This window comes from Rissa tridactyla, chromosome 11 (genome assembly GCF_028500815.1).
Source record: "Rissa tridactyla isolate bRisTri1 chromosome 11, bRisTri1.patW.cur.20221130, whole genome shotgun sequence".
NCBI lineage: Eukaryota > Metazoa > Chordata > Aves > Charadriiformes > Laridae > Rissa > Rissa tridactyla.
In genome coordinates, this window is record NC_071476.1 from 13069154 (window position 1) to 13092091 (window position 22938).

At 39.1% G+C, this 22938-nt stretch overlaps 1 protein-coding gene across 1 annotated transcript in view; it reads right to left on the minus strand.

Moving 5' to 3' along the window:
* LOC128916238 (uncharacterized) overlaps positions 1-6012 on the minus strand; it is a 75098-nt gene extending 69086 nt beyond the window's left edge. The window contains exon 1 of the mRNA XM_054217610.1: positions 5931-6012. Within this exon, the coding sequence (XP_054073585.1) occupies positions 5931-6012 (82 nt within the window). The remainder of the gene's footprint in view (positions 1-5930) is intronic.
* Positions 6013-22938: the final 16926 nt, after the last annotated feature.

The window sequence follows — 22938 nt, forward strand, 5'->3', positions numbered from 1 at the left end:
GAACTTATTTATTTTATTAATGATTACATTGTCCTTGCGTGCTCTGAAATTAGGATACTTTCTCAAACAAAGGCTGTACAACCAAGTATTAACAGGACTCCTGGGTCCACCTCAGTACAATTTCTTAAAGCTTGCCAAAAAGGAAAGTTTCTCAACCTCTTCCTATAAAAAAACCTCTCTGAAGAAAAAAAAATGCCTCACTTGTTTTGTGCAGCATCAGCATCATGGTACTCATTTATAAGCAAGTAAAAATAAATTTTCTCTTCTGGTTTATCAGATTTATTTTTACCCATCTTGTTTGTTTGCTGTTTGCATGCATAGGAATGTGTGTATGCAGTTGTAGTTGCGCATTTGCATACATTTCACAAGCTGTTTTTCATGTCTTACAGAAACATGGCCACAGCCAAAAGGTACTGAAGCCTGGGTGTTATTATGCCGGGAGGCAGCTATGAAGTACAGACCTGGAGGTCTGGCACTGTTGCAGTGCTACTATGCAGACCCTCTTTTTATGCATTTGGGAGGGGAGCAAGGAGTGTTGAAGGCAGCTACTGCTTCTTTCAACGCATCAGAGGATTTCTGAATCCTACCATCATCTGCTGTTAGACCTGCTTAGTTCCCTGTGCTTGAGAAAGCCTGAAGGTAAGGCTGGGACCCAGCAGGATGAGCCCAGCAGGTTGACCTGCCTGCTCTCACCACCGCTCCCTCTGGAGGAATTCTTGCCCTGGGTGGCAGGTTGGCATTGCTGCCTCAAACAGGCTCCAACATACACAGATGTCCACTCTGCCTTTGGTCTGCTTGGATATCTGGTGCTGCACAGGAAGAGATTTTGCCGGGATGCTATAATTACGCATTTACTCAGGCCTCTCCTGCTCTCTTCCAGAATCTGGCAGCCTCTAGCTAGGAGGGGGAAGAGGTTATGAGCTGAAGTTAGACCTCTTCTGACTCACCCCTAATTTAAATGCAACTATAGGATCCAAAGTCACGAGAACAGTAAGCCCTGTACAGTCCAAGGAGAGAAAACAGAGTGGTATCTAAACTATACATTTCTAACAGGTAATCTGCTTCTCACCAGGATGCTTGTCAAGTTCTTGAGAGAGAGACTGACGTACACTTAAGAGACCTGAAGCATCAGCCTGGCTCAAGATCCCGTTGCAAGAGCCTTCAACCTTCAACAAATCAAATGGTGAAGATTTGACACGTGAGGGCTGCACTCTGCCTCTCCTTTCAGAGGGCAGCAGTGACCACCAGCAGGGAAACCCCTCCTTTGCAGGGTGGCAGCCAAAGGAGGAATTCTGGGGTGCCCACTGCAAAGCATGAGGGAGCAGAGATCTCTGCAGAAACCATCCCCTTCTTGCACAGGAAAAAAATACAACAGCCCTGAGAGAATTCTTGAGGTACAAGAGCCACAGGAGATACTCCTTTAACCCTTCCTCTTCATAAAACAGCAGCAAGAGAAAAGAGCAGGGGATTTAGGGAAAACCAAGAAGGAGGTGGACAGTGGATATGGGTCATAAAAGAAGGCCCAAGATGGTGAAGACTTCTTTAATTGCATATATATGCTTTTAACTTAAGTTTATAGAATACGTTAAAATTAATTTAGCATACAGACTCTAGTTGTCCATCAGGGTGTGTACAAATAGCTCAGTATCCTGCTGGGAAACTGTCTGAAGAGAATGGAGCAAAGGCAATATCGTGGTTCCCACTATAGGGCTCAGAGAAAGCTATGCTCTCCCATCCTGGCTTTGCCTCTTGGCCTCTCCTATCCTGTGAATATAGTTCCCTACTTTAAAAGGAGGATATTTAATTATAGCTGGATATTTTAAGTTCAGGAGAGAGGAAGGACAGGAGAAGCAAACAGTTTTAAAGATAAAACAATGCCCTTTTGTTTATTTTTTCTTTTACATGGGAATTCTACTGCCTTGCTCTTATTTACTCTTACTATAATTTAAAGTGACATCTCTATTTAAAACAAACAAGCAAAAAAGAATCTGTATGTACTACCAATCACTGAGAAAACAGAAAAAATGCTGACTAAAAAGACCTCAAAATACTGTCATGGACAGGGTAGTTGCCTGGGACTCAGAGATTCTGTGTGTTGCGTACTCATACCACTGCTTTGCCACTGGGACACACAATATTACTGGCTATTTCATGAATTGCTTGGAGACCAATGGATGAAAAGCAGATAAGAGCAGAAATACAATTAAACAAGGGTCCCACATTTTTCTTGTTCCCTTCCCCAGCTCTCATACCAGTATGATTTGGCATTAGGCAAACAGAGAGGATTATTCACTCAAAATCCCTAGTTAGACAGAATAAATCATCAGCTGCAAGCCACATGATAAAACCATGTCCCCTATCACAAGCTTTACCCTTGAGACAGATGAATGTTTCTGGTTGGAGATCTGCTGCATGCAGCCCATTCCTCAGCAGGTTGGGTTGCCTTCAGACCACCTAAGGCAGTAATTACTAGCATATAGTTTGCAGAGAGCATCCTGGGAGAAGCTCCAGGCTTGCTCATGCGATGGGAAACAATGTATTGGAACTGCAGCTGACAGAAAAACACTGTACCTTCTGTGGTGTGCTACCGGTTAGGTGCTGGTGATCCTTGGTGTAGGATGCGTGGGATAGGAAGGGCAAAATAAATGCTCTCCATGGAAAGCTCTTCTCTTCAGTGTCAAAGTGAAGAGCACAAGAGTCTGTGCATCAATCCCTGCACTGCATCTGTCACAAAATATCTGTCCTTCACACAGACATATGCAGAAAAACCCATACATGGGGCTCAGGTTTTCCTTTTAGTAGGGAATGAAGTTCAGATTCAACATTTTAATTTCAAAATCTGTAAAACTGCTATTAATGGAAATGTTTGTACTATAGTACAGCCAACAAGTGGAAATTATGCAGAAAAGTTCACTGCTTTTTTCCTTTCTTTTTCCTAATGAAATTACTGTGAGTAGTTGTCTGTATGAAACCTTCCTTAGTCATTTCAATAGCACCCCACAACACAAGTTACTCTGATGAAAGGCACAAAACTGTCTGCAGATTTGGATAACGCTTAACAAATAGCATGACCTGATGTTAGATAACTTTCAAAGTGGCAAAAAATGTCTTTCTCGGGCACAAACCCGTAGCATTGGGGAGTACAGGCTGGGAACATAACAGAGATTATTTCACAAGCCTCCTTACATAGTTGCTATTGCAGAATCATAAAACTATGTACTAAAAATTTATCTGGAAGGCTTTATTCTACTTTCAGCTCTCCCATTGATGCATGAGAAGCAGATACAATAAATAAGGAGGAATATTTATCACTTTCATTCCTTTAACAAGATCTAGACACCAGTCTTTTCTAATAAAATTACAATATAAATGTCATTAAGTCCCAAGATATAAAATGATGGAAACAGTGCAGAAATTCAAAGCTATGTCAATCATGAGTGACATTTGCACCATGCTGGACCAGATAAGATGGGGAGAACTTAAGGTATCAGAACTTAAATCTGTATTTTATCCAGAATTAATTTCCTCTAATCACATTCTCAGCAACTACATGGGTATTTCTCCACAGTTGAGAGGCTTTGTTAGCCAGTCTACAAATGTCTTTTGTATTGAGAGAGTGAAAATGGGCAGCTTTCCATAGTAATAACACAGTAAAGAACTGAAAAAACTGTAGATCAGGCTTTAGATTGTCAGAGGTGTTACCCGTCTAAGATCAAAAGTTGGGCTGAAAAATATTACAGTTAAGGAAACAGGAGAATCAAAACACACTGTCGTATTAAAAAGTACCTTCACTAATGCAAATTTCAAAGACCTTTACAGGATTGTGGGTTGGCAGCTGAATTTTGAACATAGAGTATTCAATAGGAACAGTAAGAGAGCGCTGCTTTTTTGAAAATTTAAAAAAATCCTATATTTCAGGGGTTTCAGTTAAAAAGAAGAATACAGTATAACTAACCACTAGATTGGCATCTATTTCTCATTGAAATATAGTATGTCTAGCTTGTCACTTAACCTCTAAAAATGAGGTGTTACAGAGACTAAATACGTTTTATCACTCTGGGAATATATCACAAAAACATATACTGGAATGTTTTTTTCAGACACTCAGGTAACAAACGTTTCATGTCCATATGTGATAATGCTTTTTCTGAGGTGATTTTTCAAATATATAGCCTACAGGGCTATAATAAACCTCTAAATTTAAAGGAAGGTTAAATTCTTGTGTGTCTTTAGTTCTGCCGGTAACAGCTGGTATATATCCACACTGAAAGCCCGTTCATCTGGTCCGTATTTAGAAGCTAACAAACAGATGTCAACATCTGAGTTAGTTTTCTAGACTCCTTTCAGTATCAGAGGGGAGAAACTGGCATTCCTAATGGACAATTCATTCAGTATTTTAGACTTCTACTTTAGGAGGAGACGAATCATCCCATAAAGGTGCTGCTTTGCCAGTGAGGATAATCTGGACACAGAGCTCAGAGCTGACGTACATATGACAGATATCTCAAGTTAGAGGAGACGAATTCCACCACAAACCTCTATGTCCAACATCCCCCTAGCACAGGAGGCTCATGATTGATTCTTCTTAAGGAGAACATTTGCAGCTGGCAAGCAGTGCAACACACAGTGTTTATGTACAGACGTTATTCTCCCAGAGACAGAAAAGCAAGCAGGCCAAAGATCAGCTATGTGCATTACACATTTCACTGTACTGTGCTATTCCTATCTAACGTTTCACAAAACTTCTTTCAAGGTCTTCTGGGACTACAGTCATTATTTTGCGCTGAAACAGATATTCAATAAAGACAGGAGGCATCTGTGATTCTGAGCAAATATATATGCTATGTCTCAGAGGTATCAGAGTTCTGGGATGCTGAAAAGCAGCACGTCATTGCCTTCTGAATCTGGCAGGTGTCATTCATGAAGGAAGCTAAAAGAAATGTTGAGAGCCTGCTGCTTTGACAGGCAGAGGTTCATAGGTGCAGTAGAGCTGCCTTGTAGGTTCTGCTTATAGGAGCTGACAGACAGTGAAGTGTACCCTAAGAAGAGAAAGGCCTCCTTTTGGAAAAGCCTTCTGAGAGAGCTTTCATCAACACAGAGCACGGCGCTTCTCTACGTTTCAGTCCCACTGCTTATTATTCTATGGAACTTTCTTGCCAAAAATAACCATGAACGGGTCAGAAGCTAAGCTAAAGGTCCACCTAAGCACGGCTAACATTTACTTGTTCACGAAGTTTTTAAAAACATGCACATTACCAGCCGGGCTCTGACAGCAAAACTTCAGCACATGGAAAACAAAATCCACTTTTTCAAACCAAAAATAAACACGAGATGTTCTGCTCCTTAATTTAACTGCCAGCATTTCTGATTCTTCCTTTTTCATTCTGTAAACCCACATCTTAAATTTAGAATAAGGGTGACAGACAAATCAGGCTGGAAAAAAGGAGGTCCCACATCTCAGCTTCAACTTTTCCTCACATAATTTCAGAAAGCAGGCATCGGCCAGTGCTTTTCTTCTGTGTAAATATGGGATATAGGCAGCACTCAACTGAACAAAAAGTATCCCTGCAGTCATATGGCCAGCTTCCTGCACCATGAGGAGAGAGCTTGTATTGCTCTAGAAAGTGCTAATAAAATAAAGGATGTTCCCTTAGCTTCTGCCCAACAAAGCCCTGCTTTGTGAACACAGCTGAAGACCTGGGATCTTCGTAAACCTCACTTAAAGTACAAGGGATGAGTATGGTACGAGCCCTCTGTATAGTCTTTATCTTTGCAACACACTCTTCCAGCAGAAAAAAAGCAATATAGGAAGGCAGTAGAAAATATTAAAGCTGTTGATTTTGAAACAATCTATATGGAAAAGGACACTTTTCTCATGTGTTGCAGTTTGTTTCTACCAGAATGGTTATTTTACAGATGGATGCACTTACTGAGCTGGGCCACCCAGGAATTCGTGATAGATGACAGAAGAAAAGCCAAAAGCCGTGACTCTAATTTCTCTATGCCGACCATGATCTCAACAAAGTAGATGCAGCAGGTTCGTGAGTAGCAGAGGGGCTTTCCTCTGCAAGTACGCAGCAGTCGGTTTTCCCTCCAGAGGCTGCACGACTCTTGCTCCAAAGGACTGTGTAAACGTGGAGCTAAACACCACAACCAAGAAGAGGGGATATTCCACATCGTTGTACAACAAAGGACATGCCCTATTTACATTTTATTTCATCCCACCGCTTGGAAGATGTAAGTAAGTTTTCTGATAGCAAATCTTTTACCTAATGAAGTCTGGAGCAGCACTGCCCATCATGAAATTACAGAACGGGAAAGTTTTGAGATGTAAAATTCGATTCAGAATATTAGTCAGATGTCAGCAGCAAAAATAAAGTGGAAAAAAAAGTGATACTTTCGGAAACATTGTATGTATTTATAACATTCATCACATTGTGACGGGACTGTGGCCAAAGTATTTTTCATAGCAACTCCTGTTGCCTCAGAGACAGTAACATCAGGAAAGCAGAGTTAAATCCCTATGATATTCATGGAATTATTTTATTTCTTCGTCCCTTAAAACAATCTCTAACTACTTAACCAGTAAATTTATCCAAAAATAGCTAGAAAATATATGTTTGCATATTCTGACAATATAATTATGTTTATATTTAAAAGTCATCATTAATAATGCTTCTGATTGTTTAACTATTATGTTAAATGAAGAAACTAAATTATTGCAGAGTATTTCAGCTTTAACAACATAAAGTAAGAAAAATGCAATATCTCTAAGAAGCAGCTCTGGAAATTATTTTGACAATTAAAAAAAAATGCTTCCTTAATTATCATAGATTGTCTTCATCAACTTTAATGTAGGATACTTCTGTCATAGTAGATTATTTTATGTTAAATGCACATACACACACACATCCACAAATAATTCCAACATAAAAATTATTTTCAGCATTTCTCTGTATGCAGATTAAAACAATTTCTGCAGAAATATTTGAAGTGTCTAAAGAATAGCATTTTATAACTTTCATTTGCGAATACTCAAAATCACTCTGAGAGTGGGAGGGGAAAATTCTTTCACTGTCTGTAATGGATGAAAAATATATGTGCTTCAGGGAAAAGGAAATAGTTCCAACATGAACTAAGGCATCTGAGGACAAGGGCAGGGGAGAGCAGAGGGCTGTTTGTTGTTGTACATTTCCTAGAAGACAGCATCTATAAACAAGCTACGTCTACTAATAACTAAAAACACAGAAATTGCAAAGTCAGAAAGAGTGGAAAAAACTCTTCAGTATTCAGATACAGAGTTCATCTGATATTTGGCAAATACAATCAATTGTGAATTTTGTGCCAGTGGCATATTTTCTAAAATGTAGCACGTGGCATTGCTTGCAGTGAATCAAGGCTCCTCAAAATCTCTAAAAAGCTGTTCTTCCAGAACACAAATAAGGTATTTCAAAGAGGGATGAGACTTTGAAATACATTGTTTAAAGCCAAAGTGGTTTGTATCATAGAAGCAAAGTCCCTCTGCCCAGAACAAATACAGAAGTGCTGCTGTTAGAGAATTGCTGCATAATTTCAGCTGGAAAGAAGCTCTGGACGTCTCTGCTCCAACCCCCTCACTCAAAGCAGGACCAGCCTTAATGTTAGACCTGGCTTCACAGTCAGAACACATTTCTCAGGGTCATGCCTCTTTCAAGTGTGAATGTCACCAAGGATGGCAATTCTCCTTCCCCTCTGGGCAAGTAGTTCTAATTTAAATGTTAATTATGTGGGGTTGTATGTATGTGCACATCTCAGTAAAAAAGAAAATACTATGCTTCTGGAAGAGCGGAGCAGTACTGTAGTTACAGCTATAAACAGGAAGAAGCTCAGGTGCTGGGATGTCTTGGCAGGCATCTGTAGGAAGCTGAATTGCCAGCTGTGGCTTACCTTGGTGACGAAAGGCTTTAGCTTTATTCAATCTTCTGCCTTTCCTAAGACTGCTGCATGTTCCAGATACATCTGCTTTAGGAGACCTGGTAAAAATAGACATCTATCAGACGACTGAACTTAGCATTTAATGAGGGGGTTTGGTGGGCAGCAACCCTCTTTTAATTAATGTAACATTAATATGCAAATTAGAAAACTGCTTAACAAAAGAAAATCCAAATAAAGCTTAATCAGCTTGTGCATATAAATCATTTCATATTACACTGTCTACTCAGTCCTTTAAGCCTAATGTTAAACACAGGGAGAGCTGTCTTTGGTGTCTCTAAAATGACAGGTGCTTTCAGTTTCAGGTACAACAGACTAGTTGTTATTTTATGCTCCCCTTGTGCTGAAAACCAGCAAGGTTAAACCAAAGAGCAAATGGGAAAATTTACAAAGACAAGCCAAATCAAAACCTTTTATGAGAAGAATGGGTAAAGAAATTGTTACAATGACTGGTAAGATCATTTCAACTCAAGTTATATTTTCACTTCATTAGCCAATAAGGAAGTGGATTAAGTGGTGTGTAAATTAAGTACACTTATGTTAGAAAATTAATTACAAAAATCACTTTCAAATGGGGCTATAGGTATATGGAGGCTTATCTGATTGAAATAGTGGAGACAAAAGCACTGCGATCATTCATGAATCCCATCAGATTTAATTAAATTAAGACTGTGAACAAATATGCCAGGAAGAACGTAGAGATTTTGGCTTCTGTCCCAGTTATTTCCTTGGGGGCTTTCCTCTAAGGCAATATTTGTGTATCTCTTCTGATGACTGAACTATTTCAAAGTCAAGTTTTCTGGTGACCTTATGCCCTAATATTTACTTTAACAGAAAGAATAAGCTCATGTGTAACTAATAAAAATGATAAAGCTGTGGCATCTACTTTTGTGCTTGACTTTATCATAGAATCATAGACTTTAGATGTTAACAGAAAACAGTTAAGCTTGATACAGATGGTGAGAGGACAAGGGAGCACGAGATTTTTTTTCTGCTTTAGAGTGAAACACCATTTATGGTGATATCAGAATATGCTGGATATGATTCTTCCAGTGACCATTACCTTTTATTCTGCCCTTTGGGGGTTATCTCTCACTGGTTGTGAAACACCTCCAGTGGTAATTTTGTTAATATGTAAACCTCCTTTGGGTACCTATTGCCTCAGAAATTTTAAAAATAGGAAATACTATTCAGGTCACACATTAATACTCCAGCCCAGTCAAGTTCATTGTATTTTGTCCAGTAATTCCCGAACAGAGCTCAACAGACTGGAGCTGAATTTAATATAGACAGATATCAATTTGTAATTAATGAAGAAACTACCAGATATCTCAGAAGTTGTTTCAGGGTTTCATTACTCTCACTGATAACATTATTTGTATTTCTTCATTTCTTGATCCTTTATTTATTACACAACTGAGGAGGGGAAAAACAACATTTTATTTGAGCCAAACGTTACACAAGTCGTTCTGGAATCACTGCTAAAGTTATATCTCAACTTTCTGTCATGCTTTTAGAGAGTGAATCATGGACTGTAAGCCTTCAGTTAGCTTTTACTTTCAAGACAATACTTACTATCTGACGGAGCAATCCAAGAAGTGGTGAGGAAGAATGCTTAGTTCAAAAAAAATTTTTTTAGTAATATGTGAGCTGATAAAACTCTCACGTTACTATAGAGAAAGGTGCAAGAAATCTTAAAATGGCCAATTATCTTCTTCCCAAGACACAGTTTACACCACGAAGCATGAGGGTTAACTGCTTTTTCAAACTCGCATTTATTTGTTTTAGTATGATGATATCCTTATTCATATCAAATACATTACTAAGTCAAAGCTTTGTATGTTGTATCTGACAATGCTAAAATTCTGAGACAGCTGTATGGACTGTGGGGAATAAAACAACCCATCAACTCCAAACCTTTTCCATTAGATAACCAGAATAATATGTGCACAATATGCTTCCTTTGTCAAAAATGATGACATCATGATCTTGTTTTTAATTCTGCGCTGACCCAGATGTGAGCACACAATAAAGGATGATATGGAAAACTCTTTATGTTCCCTTTTATGAGCTCAGCTTGGTATCTAATTGAGTGATGCCATCCCAGGGGTAATGAAGATACAAACATCATCAGACATCCTGAAATTCCCAGAATGCAGTTGTTTACTGGATAGTAGCTTATTTTGGTTTTAGTAGCTTGTAAAAAATAGCAGTACCCCCAACAGGCTGTCTTAATTAAGATTCATTGAGTTTCACTTTAAATTAAGTAGAGTTAGCATTCTCTGTTTTTCAGATTTATCCTGAAAACAATTTTCGAGTGAGCAACCTATGCAGCTAAGAAGATAAAATATGTAAGATGTGTTTGGGATCTGTACCCTTCAGCAATGAGATATACCCATTTATCTTAACCTGTGCCTAGCGTGTTTTCTGTGTGACGCTCAAGAAAAACATGTAGCACAGTGACCCAAAAAGAGCTCCTCAGTCCTGAGGCAGTGGAAGAGTCACAAGAGCTGGAGCCTCTCTTTGAAATATTTTTTGTTAGAAATGGCCATAATGATGTGACAGAGGTTTCCATGACACCTGCTGTTACCACTTAGTATCTTTAAAAATTTATAAGAACCACAATAAAATTTTCATAATGCTTAATTTGCAAAGGCATTTTCATGGCAAGCAGTCATATTTGAGTATCCTCCCCTGCAATTTTGTAAACAGTTCAAGGTACAATCAGATTAACTTGATAGGATGTGTGTAATTCAGCTTGTGCTCACACAGCAACTTTTTTGCCTTCAAAATGTGTGTTTTCTCTCTCATTGATTGTTTTAGGGCAGCAATCTGGAATTTTCTCAATCTTTCTTTGACAGGCAGCACAAGTCTACTAAAAGTTGATTTATTCTTTCACCTTTGATCTGCTTCTGAAGATCATTTTGCTGTGTTTGTTTTGTGCTCCTGATAGGAAAATCACTCGTTTGCATCTAGTGGGTAGTGGAAAAATGAAGCTAGGCCAGTGCAGAGCCTGCATACTGACAATCACACTGAGCAAAGCAGCATATTCAAAGGGTGTTTTGGTCAATATTGTCTAATATGGCTGGTTGGGAAATAAAAGTGAAAATGGGAAGAATTAGACTAGGATTTAATTAGTGCCAGCATCCAATATTTAAATACATAATACTTTTAGTAGATAAAACACCTGAGCTCAGGTGAGGCTGGTATTTCACAAGACAAACTTACTTTGTCTAGTGTCTGCATGGGGCCTAACAGAAACAGGTTTGTGACTGCAGGCAGGATGGAGCAAGACAGCTTCCAAAACAGAGGGTGCAGGAATCCATCCTACTGCCCCTTCACACTGGCAATGAACCGAAAGTGTAGCTCAGTGCATCACGTGTCATTCAAGGTCATGGGCTCACAGAATCACAGAATGGCAGGGGTTGGAAGGGACCTCTGGAGATCATCTAGTCCAACCTCCCTGCCAGAGCAGGGTCACCCAGAGCAGGTTGCACAGGAACGCGTCCAGGCGGGTTTGGAATGTCTCCAGAGACGGAGACTCCACCACCCCTCTGGGCAGCCTGTGCCAGGGCTCTGCCACCCTCAAAGTAAAGAAGGAACTTCTTTGGTGGTTCTTTGGTGGAACACCTCATGTTTAGGTGGAACTTCCTATGTTCAAGTTTGCGCCTGTTACCCCTTGTCCTGTCACTGGGCACCACTGAAAAAGAACTGGCCCTGACTCCCACTCTTTATTTATATGCATTGATAAGATCCCCCCTCAGTCATATTTTGCCAGACTAAAAAGACCCAAGTCCCTCAGCCTTTCTTCATAAGGGAGATGTTCTAGTCCCCTAATCATCTTTGCAGCCCTTCTACGTAGCTGTAGCATGATCTTCTATGCTACAGCTGACATTAGGAAATGGCACTCTGAAATGGCTTAGAAATGTGGCAAAATACGTGCTGGAGGTCACCACTTTCATTATGTGGGAAAGTTCACTGGGCTGAGAAAACTGTATTTATCAGCACCCTTTGTAAATAGCTAGAAAATAATAGGGTCCTTGCCTGCACAGAGGCATGTTTAGCACAAGCAGCTCCTAACTATCAAATTATGGACCATATTTCTGACTCTCTATAATGTTTAGCTTCACAGTAAAAACTGATGCACAGATACAGTCAGAGTCTTCACAAAACTTGTTTTCTCTTGTGGCTTTTTAATTTCAAGTCCACGTATACAGTGTTTAGCTTGCCATAAATGCCACAAAAAATGGTAATTCTAATTTTCCTTAGAAAACACACTGTGGACTGCAATTTGCAGGGTTTACGTATTTTTGTGACTATAGCAGAAGATGCATTCAACAAAGCAGTGTTAGGGCTTCGTAAAGATCAAGCTGTTTTTAATGGCATAAAATCCCTTCACTGTCACCAGCAGAGGACTGAGCTCCAAATACTCAAAAACCTCTTCACAGGAAAGAAAAATGCCAGATGCTTTCTCAAGAGCAGCACTCGAGTATTTGCTGTTCATGACACTAAATATTTATGATATTTGAAAGATTTGGTGGAAAATAATAGTTGTTGGCCTGAGCAAGTTTCCATGTCAACTGCTTGCATCATTGAGATGCTTCCTGTTTTATATTTTGGTCACTCGCTCGACTTAAATAGAGGATTGTTTCATAAATCACTGAATTATGCCTGAAGCATGTTGGTAAAGCATTGAACAACATGATTTGCCAGGCAGCCTATGTTCTCTAGAGATACAGGACTGACTGAAGAGGTGTTGAAAGAAACCGATTAAGAAGCAAAAAGTAGTGTTTGGTACCGCATGTTCACAAGTTGTCAGTGAGCTGCTGTATCAGCAGAAGGAGGGCTTACCCAAGACAGAGAACACCATATGGTCCCAGCTGCTCTGCAGTACAAGGTTTCTCAAGTTCCTGGTCTTACTGCTCCAGCACAGACTTGTCTGAAAACATCAGTGAGAAAAAAACATGATCCAGAAATATTTAACTCTTTTGCCTTAGCATTTAATTGCATATGACTTAGTTTCAAAACCAAAGAACTCACTCATCAGTAAGTATTTCAGCATAAGACAACATGCTGGGACTGGGCACAAAAGGGAAAAACTAGAGGAATAACTATTTAAAAATACATTATTGATGCTATAAATTTAAATACCCAGTACACTGGAATCAGAGTGGAAAAAGCACTCATTAACATAAAAAAAATTTGGAAATTAAAAAAACTATTCATGTGCCATGAAATCAAGAAATGTAATGTTATCAGTGGTCTGATTTCATTTTTACAGTTTATCTTTTGCATCTTTTAAAATATAGTTCATTTGTATTAGTGTAGTCAGTTTTGAGGCTGTAAACATTTTTCAGCTAAACTTTATTAGTAATTTATTGTTAGAAAAGGCCATCTAAAATTTCCAGAGCTGCCTCAATCGCTGAGACGCCTAGTGACACTAATTTTACTGGGAAGAAAAAAAAAATTCCAGCCTTACAAAGTACAGCTTTACTTTGCAAAATGAGATTGTGAATTTGGACATATTGTTAAATTAAGCTATAGCTTTATGGAAATAAGTTGCAGTAGTATTTTTATCCTCAATAATTTTTGTTAACAGTACCAGTGCATAGCTGTAGCTAAGGCTCAATTGGCAGTAGCTTATAAAATCCTCAGGGTGTTTAATTTTATGAAGTCATTACCTTTGGATTGACTTTCTTCCTGCAAATTTCCTACTAAAATTGTTTTTAATCATTTTGAGGACTGTGCATTTTAACAGACTTGCATTTTCTGATAGACTATGCCTCTTTTGCCAGTTACTTCTCAAGCAGGAAAATAAAATAAGAACAACTGCCCTGAACTGGGGCAGCTTTAAACTGAAAGTTTGCTGAGTGTATGTATCAAAGAATCAAGTGTAAAGATTCGTGTATAGAAACTCAAAACCCATCCCTTGGCTGGGATTTTGTTACAGAATAAATCTTCTTGAGCAATGCCCCCCTTGCCCCTTTGCAAGACAGTTGCTGCTGAAAGTTATGGATCTTCTTTACACAGACTGAGAGCCCCCAGCCTGGAAAAGCTCAAGGGATGTGCTACAAAGAGCTGGGCACCATGAGTGGCATGGAGGGAGCAAAGCGGGAATGATTACACAGTGGATCTTCTAAAACAGGAATGAGGGAGCATCCAGCAAAACTAGCAGATAGCAGATTCAAAATAACCATACTTCTTCATTCATGAGCTTGAATGAGCTTGCCATGGGGTGCCACAGATGCCAGAAGTTTGCATAGGTTGAAATGTAATTGAAAAACTGCTGGGAGAAAATCCATTAAAGACTCACATCGGCTGTGAATGCAGTCTGTTACTTTCTCATTTCTTTTCCCCATGAATGATCCCTAAACAAAATTAAATATAAACGTCACTCTTTCTTTCCTTTACCATAATTGTGCATACGCAGCCTTTACATCATTTCGCAGGAGAGCGCTTTCCATGCCTTTCCAATGAAAGAGCCTGAAGCTAAACCCAGTGCAAGGGCCAAGACAGGCTGTTGCAGAATTACACAGGGAATTGGATCCACCCTTTCTCTTCAGAAAATGTAGGATTAAGGGAATCAAGTTTTTTTCCAAGAATCCAAAATAACCCTCCTCTGGACAAAATCCTACCCCATATCTGCTCAAACAGACAGAGCAGAAAGGACTGCCACAAGAATCAAAACCCAATGAGCAGGAAATCAGTGTTGATACATTATCAGGAAATTGTATTTCACTTGTGTTATAGGAACCATATGTAGCAAATAATAGCTATGGATTTACTTGACAACCTTTGTAAACCTAAGAAAACTTTAGAAGATGAACCTTAATTTCATTTCTTTCTGATCTCTTTCAGTCCTTGATTTCATTTCTTTCTAATAGCTGCTGACCTCGATAACCTAACTGATGCCTTTTTGAAGCAAGAAAGTTCTTTTTCACACCTGAATCTGCAGCTTCCATAGCACCATCAGGTCCAGAGTGAGGGTCAAGGCACTTGCCAATATTTGCAGTTGTAAAAGGAAACACTACCAAGGTTTAAAAATTGTCACTGTCACCCTCATTAGGGAGATTTTCTGAAGGACTGTGAAATGTAGATTGAACAAAATCTGTATTTTGTTTTTTGCTATTTGTATTTTGCTATTTCAGTAGCAAGTGAGGAAGCTTCTCCATGTTTGAAATAACATCTGGGGGACTTACGAAGGTCACGTTTCTTTTCTGAGTCACTGGTTGTTGCTGTTGAGGCCAGTTTGTGCTCTGCAGTGCAGCCAGCCCAGTAAACGTTCCTTTGAGCAGGCAGTGCCAGGAGCAGGCTGAGACACAAGGGATCCAGCGGGACACAATCGCTGTGTAACTCCCAGTAAAGCATTTTAAGAACCTTTATTTCTCCTGTGACCATAAGGTACTAGTTCCAGCCAGTTTCTTGCTGCTCACTAAGCAGTAAAGATTAAAAATGGCAGAAGTAGGTTTTCTGACATTATTTCTTTGTGTTGACTGTTACCATGGGTCATGAGCTATCTGCACTCCAATGTTGCAACCTTTTTCCTTTCATCAGATGAGAAGCAGCATTGTTTTCCAAAACACTGCCTAACCAAGGAGTTCCTGGAAAAAACTTGTAGCCCATATGGCTGCAAAGGGATGTTGTGCCACTTGAACTGCAAAAAAACCAAACCAAAAATCAAGCTACTGTCCATACGATGTTGTTGTACATTACTCTTAACTCAGTTTACGCAGTTCAGTGGCTCAGTATATAAGCTAATCAACTTGAAAGAAGTTGTGCTATTGGGATTTTTCTTTCAGCCAGCAGTCACAAAAAGGGAAACGAGCAAACACTGTCCCTTTTTAAGATATTTTGTGACTAAGCAGAATTCCTGTTTGCTTGCACTGGATATTTAAAAGGTAAGAGATTCAATAATTAAAATGTACTGTAAAAGCCCCTTCAGGAAATGTGCATCATGTTATCTCATATTGAAGAGCCACCTTTAAATATCACTCAAGAGAGTGTCAGTGCATCCAGCTGGTTTTCCAAACTTCCTTCGCTTAGGGAAAGCTGCCACAGAAACAGTGGTTTTAGTTTGGCCTTGATTTAGCTAGTTCATTAAAAAAAAAAAACAACATACAAAAAAGCCTGATCTTGCTATGCCAGCATCACACATCAAAGTACTTCTGCAATAATAGAAATTTTCCAGGTGTGAGGCAGATTTACTACAAAACAGGAAAGAAATAACAATATCTAAAAATATTCTAGGCATCACATTTCCAATGCGTAGCTTCCACTTCACAAGTCACAGAAATCAATTTGTCCAGGATTTCTAAAAATGACACAGATTCCCAGGCATTATCATACAATAAATGTAGCAATTATTACCCATTATGATGCTGTCTTGAAAGAAATTTGCATGACAAGGTTATGCTTTACTGCTTTTTGTTGCAGTTGTTCCATCAGTTGTATACAGAATTTTCTTTTAAAAGTAGACCGAATTTGCCATTATGAGCATCTTGCATATCTGACCTAAAAATATTCTACCTTGATATGCAAACACATGTATTTAATACTGATGACAGAACTGCATTTTCTGGATTTCCTACAAATGTTTGATAGTTTATGTGCTTGAAATAAGCTGCTAAACTGTAATGACCAGAAGTCACTAATTCTGCTCTTGAAAAACACATGGTACTCATGGACAACTCTCCCAACCACATGCCAAAAAACACATAAAGTCAAACTCTCTAGAAAAGTCCTATGTGGTATGTAAATTGAGTGGAACCTGAGTATGCAATAGCATGCAATTAAAGTAGGATTGTCTATTCTAGTTAGGCTAAGAAATTATTTTCATTATTAAATATAATTTAATAGTTTCCCTACCCTTATGCTTGCAGGTTTTCAAAATTCCAGTTTGTAAAGTTTCATTTTCCAGAACGAGTTAATTTGATCATTGTCCCCACTCTGTACATCCTGCTGTGAACGTGCACAAACCTCTTTGTGTAACCTTAATTTTTAAATTAAGTAGATTGAATATATCTGACTTATCCTTTCGTCCATCATAGTTGAGATGAACTCACTTAGTGAAAGCAACATTTTCCAAAACAATGTTGAAGCAAACTGCAGAAGTGCTACTGAAAGCTCATTTTGAATATGCAGCTCTGTGTATTGACACTGATTCCAAAAGCTCCATCAGGCTGGCAAGGGGATGGCCCTTGCTCCCGAGCTATGCGTATCAGGCCTGAGGACAAGCAAGTCAGCAACAAACTACCAGCACACTTCTCAAATCATATTCAAAGGGTAGGAAAGAAAAAAAGAAATCAGCCTAACACCTACCCAATAGAGATAAACTTCTAAGGCAGTAATGGTCACCAGGAAAAGCAACTGTGAACAGAATCCAATTGTTTTCATTTGCAGATTTTTTTAGTTTTTACCTCTAAAGCATTGGGACTGTTTAATAAAATACTTTAACAAAAGAATGCTGCTTTTTGACAAAACGTGTTCGTGGTTGACAAGTGGTTACTAATTACATTTTACTGACTGTACAATTCATGTTTAAAGGTGCTTTCTTTTTAGTTAATTTAAAAAATTGTGCACTTGTACACAGTACAAAAGAAAATATTACAGACAATATTAAATGAATTGTTTATCCATGACCCAATACTAGCAAAGATAACTGGATAATTATACAGCTATGGAAATTTTCATAATTATATTCCCTGATAAACTTCTGCTATCTTGGATGACTTTATACATCCCATATCTAACACTTGCTCAATATGAAATTTTAATGACATGTCTGTTTACATAGTATAATCTGCTGGAAAATGTTCATTTTCTCTTAGGTTTTGGGAGTATTTGTTTTCTCCTGAAAGAATGTGAAAGAAAAACCAGAAAGTCTTCTACCATTTTTGTGTCTGTGTTCAGCCTCAAATTCATATATTATTAAACTTCATATTTGCCGGGTCTTTCTCAAGTGCCTTGTAGTTCAGGTGTCTCTTTTGCTCTCCTGGACCTTCAATGTGCAGTTGTAACGTTTTGGTAGGTTTCTGTTCCTGCTTCTGGGCAGGTTCACAGTACTACAAGAATTTTTTTTCCCCATGATTTATTTTCTGTCCTGAGCAAAGACAGTACCTTAGAAGCACAAGCAGGAAAACACAGTAAGGGAAGGGAGAAATTAATCCATGTTTTCAAAAAATCCACTTCCTTACCAACAATTATTGTACCTATACTATCACCCACACAAACATTGCCATGAGTTTGAAGAATGAAAATTAAATTCTGGGACGCCTGTCAGGCAAGATTGCTTTAACTGGAGGGGAATGCATTACTGTTTGGTCAGAAGGGTGTGTTGGCTGATGGCACGTACAACTATTCTTCACAATATTTCTACGCCAAACTGACTTTCAAAGCACCTGTCCAAGTACTTCATGGGTTATTTTTCATCATCCTTATGTCCACATTCACGCTCTCTCCAGCCTCACCCTCTGCCATATCCTGGCACCCTGCAGCCTGCACTCAGACCCTGTCTACGCCCAGTTAGCTAATGCTGTGGACTGGGCTGTCTCCCAGCTTGGCAGCAGGCTATCACTTCGAAAGCTGATTTTGCAGCTGTCTTGTCTCCCTGTCCCACCTCCTTTCTGCTCTGGCCCCATGATGTTTAAAAGGCAACTAAAAATAATATAGTTGGGCTCTGGATGTTATTGACACAATTCGGTTCTCGGCTTCCTTGGATTAATGATGTATGTGTCTGCCTTGACTCTGGTGCCAAATCTAGTTATTTTCGTGCAAGTTGCATAGAACCTCCTTAAGGCCCCAGTTGTGTAATTATGCAAGAAAGCCAGCAGCAGTTGAAAAGAAAGTTTCTAGGCTAAACGTTTGTGGCAAAAGGTTTGAAAACACAAGGAGACTCAATACCCTAAGGCTCCAAAAAAGGCAAAGCAAAAAAGATCCTACATTGTTTTCTTTTTTCTTCATGACTTCGAAGTTCATTTCATGGATTTTCTGGGCTCTGAACTCACTTTTCAGTGCATGGCTTTGGCATTGCTAATGTAAATACTCAGTAATTAGCACAAAGTGTCCCTTTATTTTGAGATCCTGTAAGTCACTTAGTTATGAGAAGTATTTCCCAATGTGAAAGAGTCTTCGTGTATTATAGCACCAGATGCTATATCAGTATTGCAGGCTCTCAAATAACAAGATCAATCTTAAAAATTTTCAGTTCAAGGCACTATATTATAATAATGAAGTCAAGCCAGATAATGCTTAAAGATCCATTGGGCTAAGTGTTTTTTCAAATTCCTAGAAACTAGTCTCAAACACTAATCCACTGTTCTTTCTTATATTTTGTTTGTTATATTGCATTAATAAGGAGAGAAATTGCAATTCACATTACCATGTAATTGTAACTCTAAGATATGAACTGCTTTTTATTGCAGACTCAGTTGAAATAATTGAAATGATTCCACTTAGGCTGGTCTGTTTTCAAGCTTAGAAAGGTGTTTTTCTACTTTATCCCTTTCTGCATGGTAAGGCGAATACTTCTGCAGTTATCTAGCAAAACACAGCTTTTTAATCATTCTCTCCTCTTCTGCCTAGTAGCTGATATCAGACAAGTGAAGCCTTAGAAAGACATCTCTCTGCTCAATTTATACTCCACATTATCTTACATCTACCAACAGTATCCTTTCTGGAATTATCCTGAAAAATGCATAATAATTCACATCACAATTTTGAGGCTGGCTTTTGGTGGTGGGTACCTAATTTTGTATATGTATTTGAGCAAAAAAATCTAACACTAGGTGCATATTTGTGTCTAGAAGTTTCCCTCTAGCTGGTGGACACTGCACTGACTGGAAATCTATCAGTTTCCAAAACTGAATCTGTTTTGTTGCATTTGATCATATCAGTTCCTTTGTACATAGACACCATTCCTGTACCACTGAACTCTGCTTAGGCATAGCTAGAGATGGAAGTACATTGAGCACTGTCAGTACACAGAGCCTTTCTAACCAGGGACTCTGAACCATAAACCATAATGGCAAGGGAGCACTAACATGCATCTGAATGAGATGAAAATTTAATGCTTTGGCTTGCTTGAATGTTAATTGCATATTTCTGAAATCATAGAGGACCAAGGACGCTAAACACAGCTTGCAAGTCACCACATCAAAACGGCCTGATGTGACACATAGCAGCACACTGAAGACACTCACTAAATTCATCTGTCCCTAGGAATTGCCACATAGCACCCGAGATGTACATCACCTTGCTACATACAGCACATTCTGGTCATGCCCAGAAGATGTTCATCAAGTTGCACATAACAACAACAGATTTTAGCAACTACCACCTAAATTAGACCGCCTTAACTAATTGTTGATTTGTGTACTATTTCTCCCCTAATATACAGCTAATAATGGCTGTAACACAGGCCTTCCTATAAAATCCATTGTTAAGTTGACATTTAAGGGTGGCTCCTGCGACACGACTGACTAACAACAGAAAACAGGCGTGGTTAAAAGCGAGCCTACAGCTTTATACTTTGGAAGTCAGATTTATCCATTTAATGTTGGTTATCTCAAGTTATACAATCAGTTCATTGTCTGTGCACTCTCTCCAAGCAATGAGGAGACACGCTCTACTCCTGCAGGTCAGGATGGGGTGACTCACAGCCCAGTGCCTGGTCTCCGAGTGTGGCTCTTCGGTAGGACTGCTCCCAATGCAAATGCTATGGATTCCATGTGGCTGACTTGAGCCACATTAAGAGGTCACTCTGATTTCAGTTTAATTCTGTTCACTTAAAAAAATTAAAAATAGAAATATTAATTTTGTGGTAATGCCAATTTCTTGCACGCAAAAAAAGAACAGGGATTTTAAATGAGAAGTATAAACCCCATCCATTTCAGCTGAGATAGTAATTTGGGTTCAGTATAGCACTTCATGCTGAAATTGAAATCACTGTGCTTCCCCAGATATCAAGTTGAATTACGAGCTGCATCTGAAAGTTGATAAAAAATTCGACTCCTTCATGGGAGTGATTACATTTAATCCACTTACGTCCTATTACACGTTCACCAGCTATTCCCCTCCTTCAGGTGTCTTTCACTATGGCTTGCCAACCAGCACTGTCCAGATGGAGGCCTGGGCAGGATGATGAAAAGGCAGGACAAACTGTCTCAGATGAGGGCACTAGAATCTCTTCTGGGACATTTCAACACGCTAGTACAAATCCAGCCATAGCAATAGAGTTAAGAATTACGTTCATTGCAGAATGCAGGAATTCACAGAGCAGTAAGTTTACCTAGGCAAAATGAACTCACAAACGGGTAGTCAGTGTGCCAAGAGGAATATCTCTCATTCTATCATTACAAGGCACTTATGGAAGCTGTTATGATTCATATAGGAACTTATGGAAGAAATATATTATTATTTATGGTATGTATATATGAACACCAGGGCTTTAGTTCTTGAGCTTTATCACTGGCAATTTCTTGCCTGCCTCCCTAGAATTTACAGAAAGGAAAATGAGCACCATCTAAACGTACAAAAGCACACTACTTGCTATCCTCTGCTTCTTAATGAAATTGTGACTCTGACAGTCATCCAAAAGCAAAATGTGACCCTCTGTATATTAACAGTATTTACATGGCACTAGGTAATTCCAAGACAAGATGTGTAAAATGATAAGCTGCCAGGAAGGGTTGGCGAAGGTGTTCTGCACAGTGTGGCATAACAGCACTCAGCAGTTTTAAAGCAATTTGCATCACTTAAAGAAGCCAGTTTATGTTGTTGTAAACAGAGCTTTTTCCTGCATTGCAGGTGGGACATACAAGCAGACAGGCTCAAGACAGCTTCTCTAAAGTTTGTTCATTTTCAGAAGTACATCATCTCTCTTCTGTATGCCAGTAACAGTAAAATATTCCACACATTTCTAAGAGTACTCCACTCTGTTGCACGCTCCCTTCTTCCCTATGTCCAGCTGTCACTCAGTTCAAATGACATTGTTGTTATTTTAGTTGTCAAGGTTTTAGAAGGGCAATACCAAAAAAGGTATTCAGTTTGGAAAATATGTTATGTGTTCTTGGAACTGCATATAATTGGTGACCTCATGACTTTAAATATAAACTCTGAAACCTAAGAATTTATCTGAAGAAATAGTAAGATTTCATGCACATTTTGTTAATCACACTCATTTAGAATGACTTGAGGAGGATTCTTGTTTTGTTCCTTTTTTCCTAGAATTTGCTTTTCAGTAGATGACAGCACTGGTCAGTGTGGAAGGTAATGGACAAGCACCCACATACTTCTCTGCTGAGCCTCTGACCCAGACCCCTGTGCTATTCAGCCCTACCTCGGTGCAGCTCTGTCAACATGCTTCAGCCTCTGCCGCAGCTCCTAACTCCTCATCCTCTCCTCATCCACCTGTCCTTTTAGGCCTTGTCATTCACTCTGCTATTGGGACGCTGTCCAGGACCACAAAAGAGATCTGTAACAGGGAGGAACACAGATGACCTCTCCAGGACTGCGAGTGAGACCAAAGGTCCGCCGCGTTCAACTGCTCCCAACAACAGCTCGTAGCGGATGCTTAGGAAGAGAATATTAGTAGCAGAATGGGCAGAGGAAGACTCTTCACAGTCCCAAGAGCACTATCAGCACGTCTTTAGCTCATGTGCAGCTACACTTGCCCTTATTTCCATATAGTCTTAGCACAATTTGTATCGGAAACAAATTGTGACTTTTTTTTTTTTTTTTTAATTGCTTTGTTTCTTTGGTTCCTGGATTGTGGTATTATATTTTTGAACTTGTAATTTCATTTCCCGTTTCTTATTTTTGTTGTTTAGTTCATGGTCCCTGAACTGTGCTTTGACTTTTGATGAACATTCCCTCTGGTAAAAACAGTACAACAGGCCAAATAGCCACTGTCAGCTGAATTGAAACCTGCAGTTGGAAGCAGAGCCGCCCTTCTTAGTGTAATCAACTTTT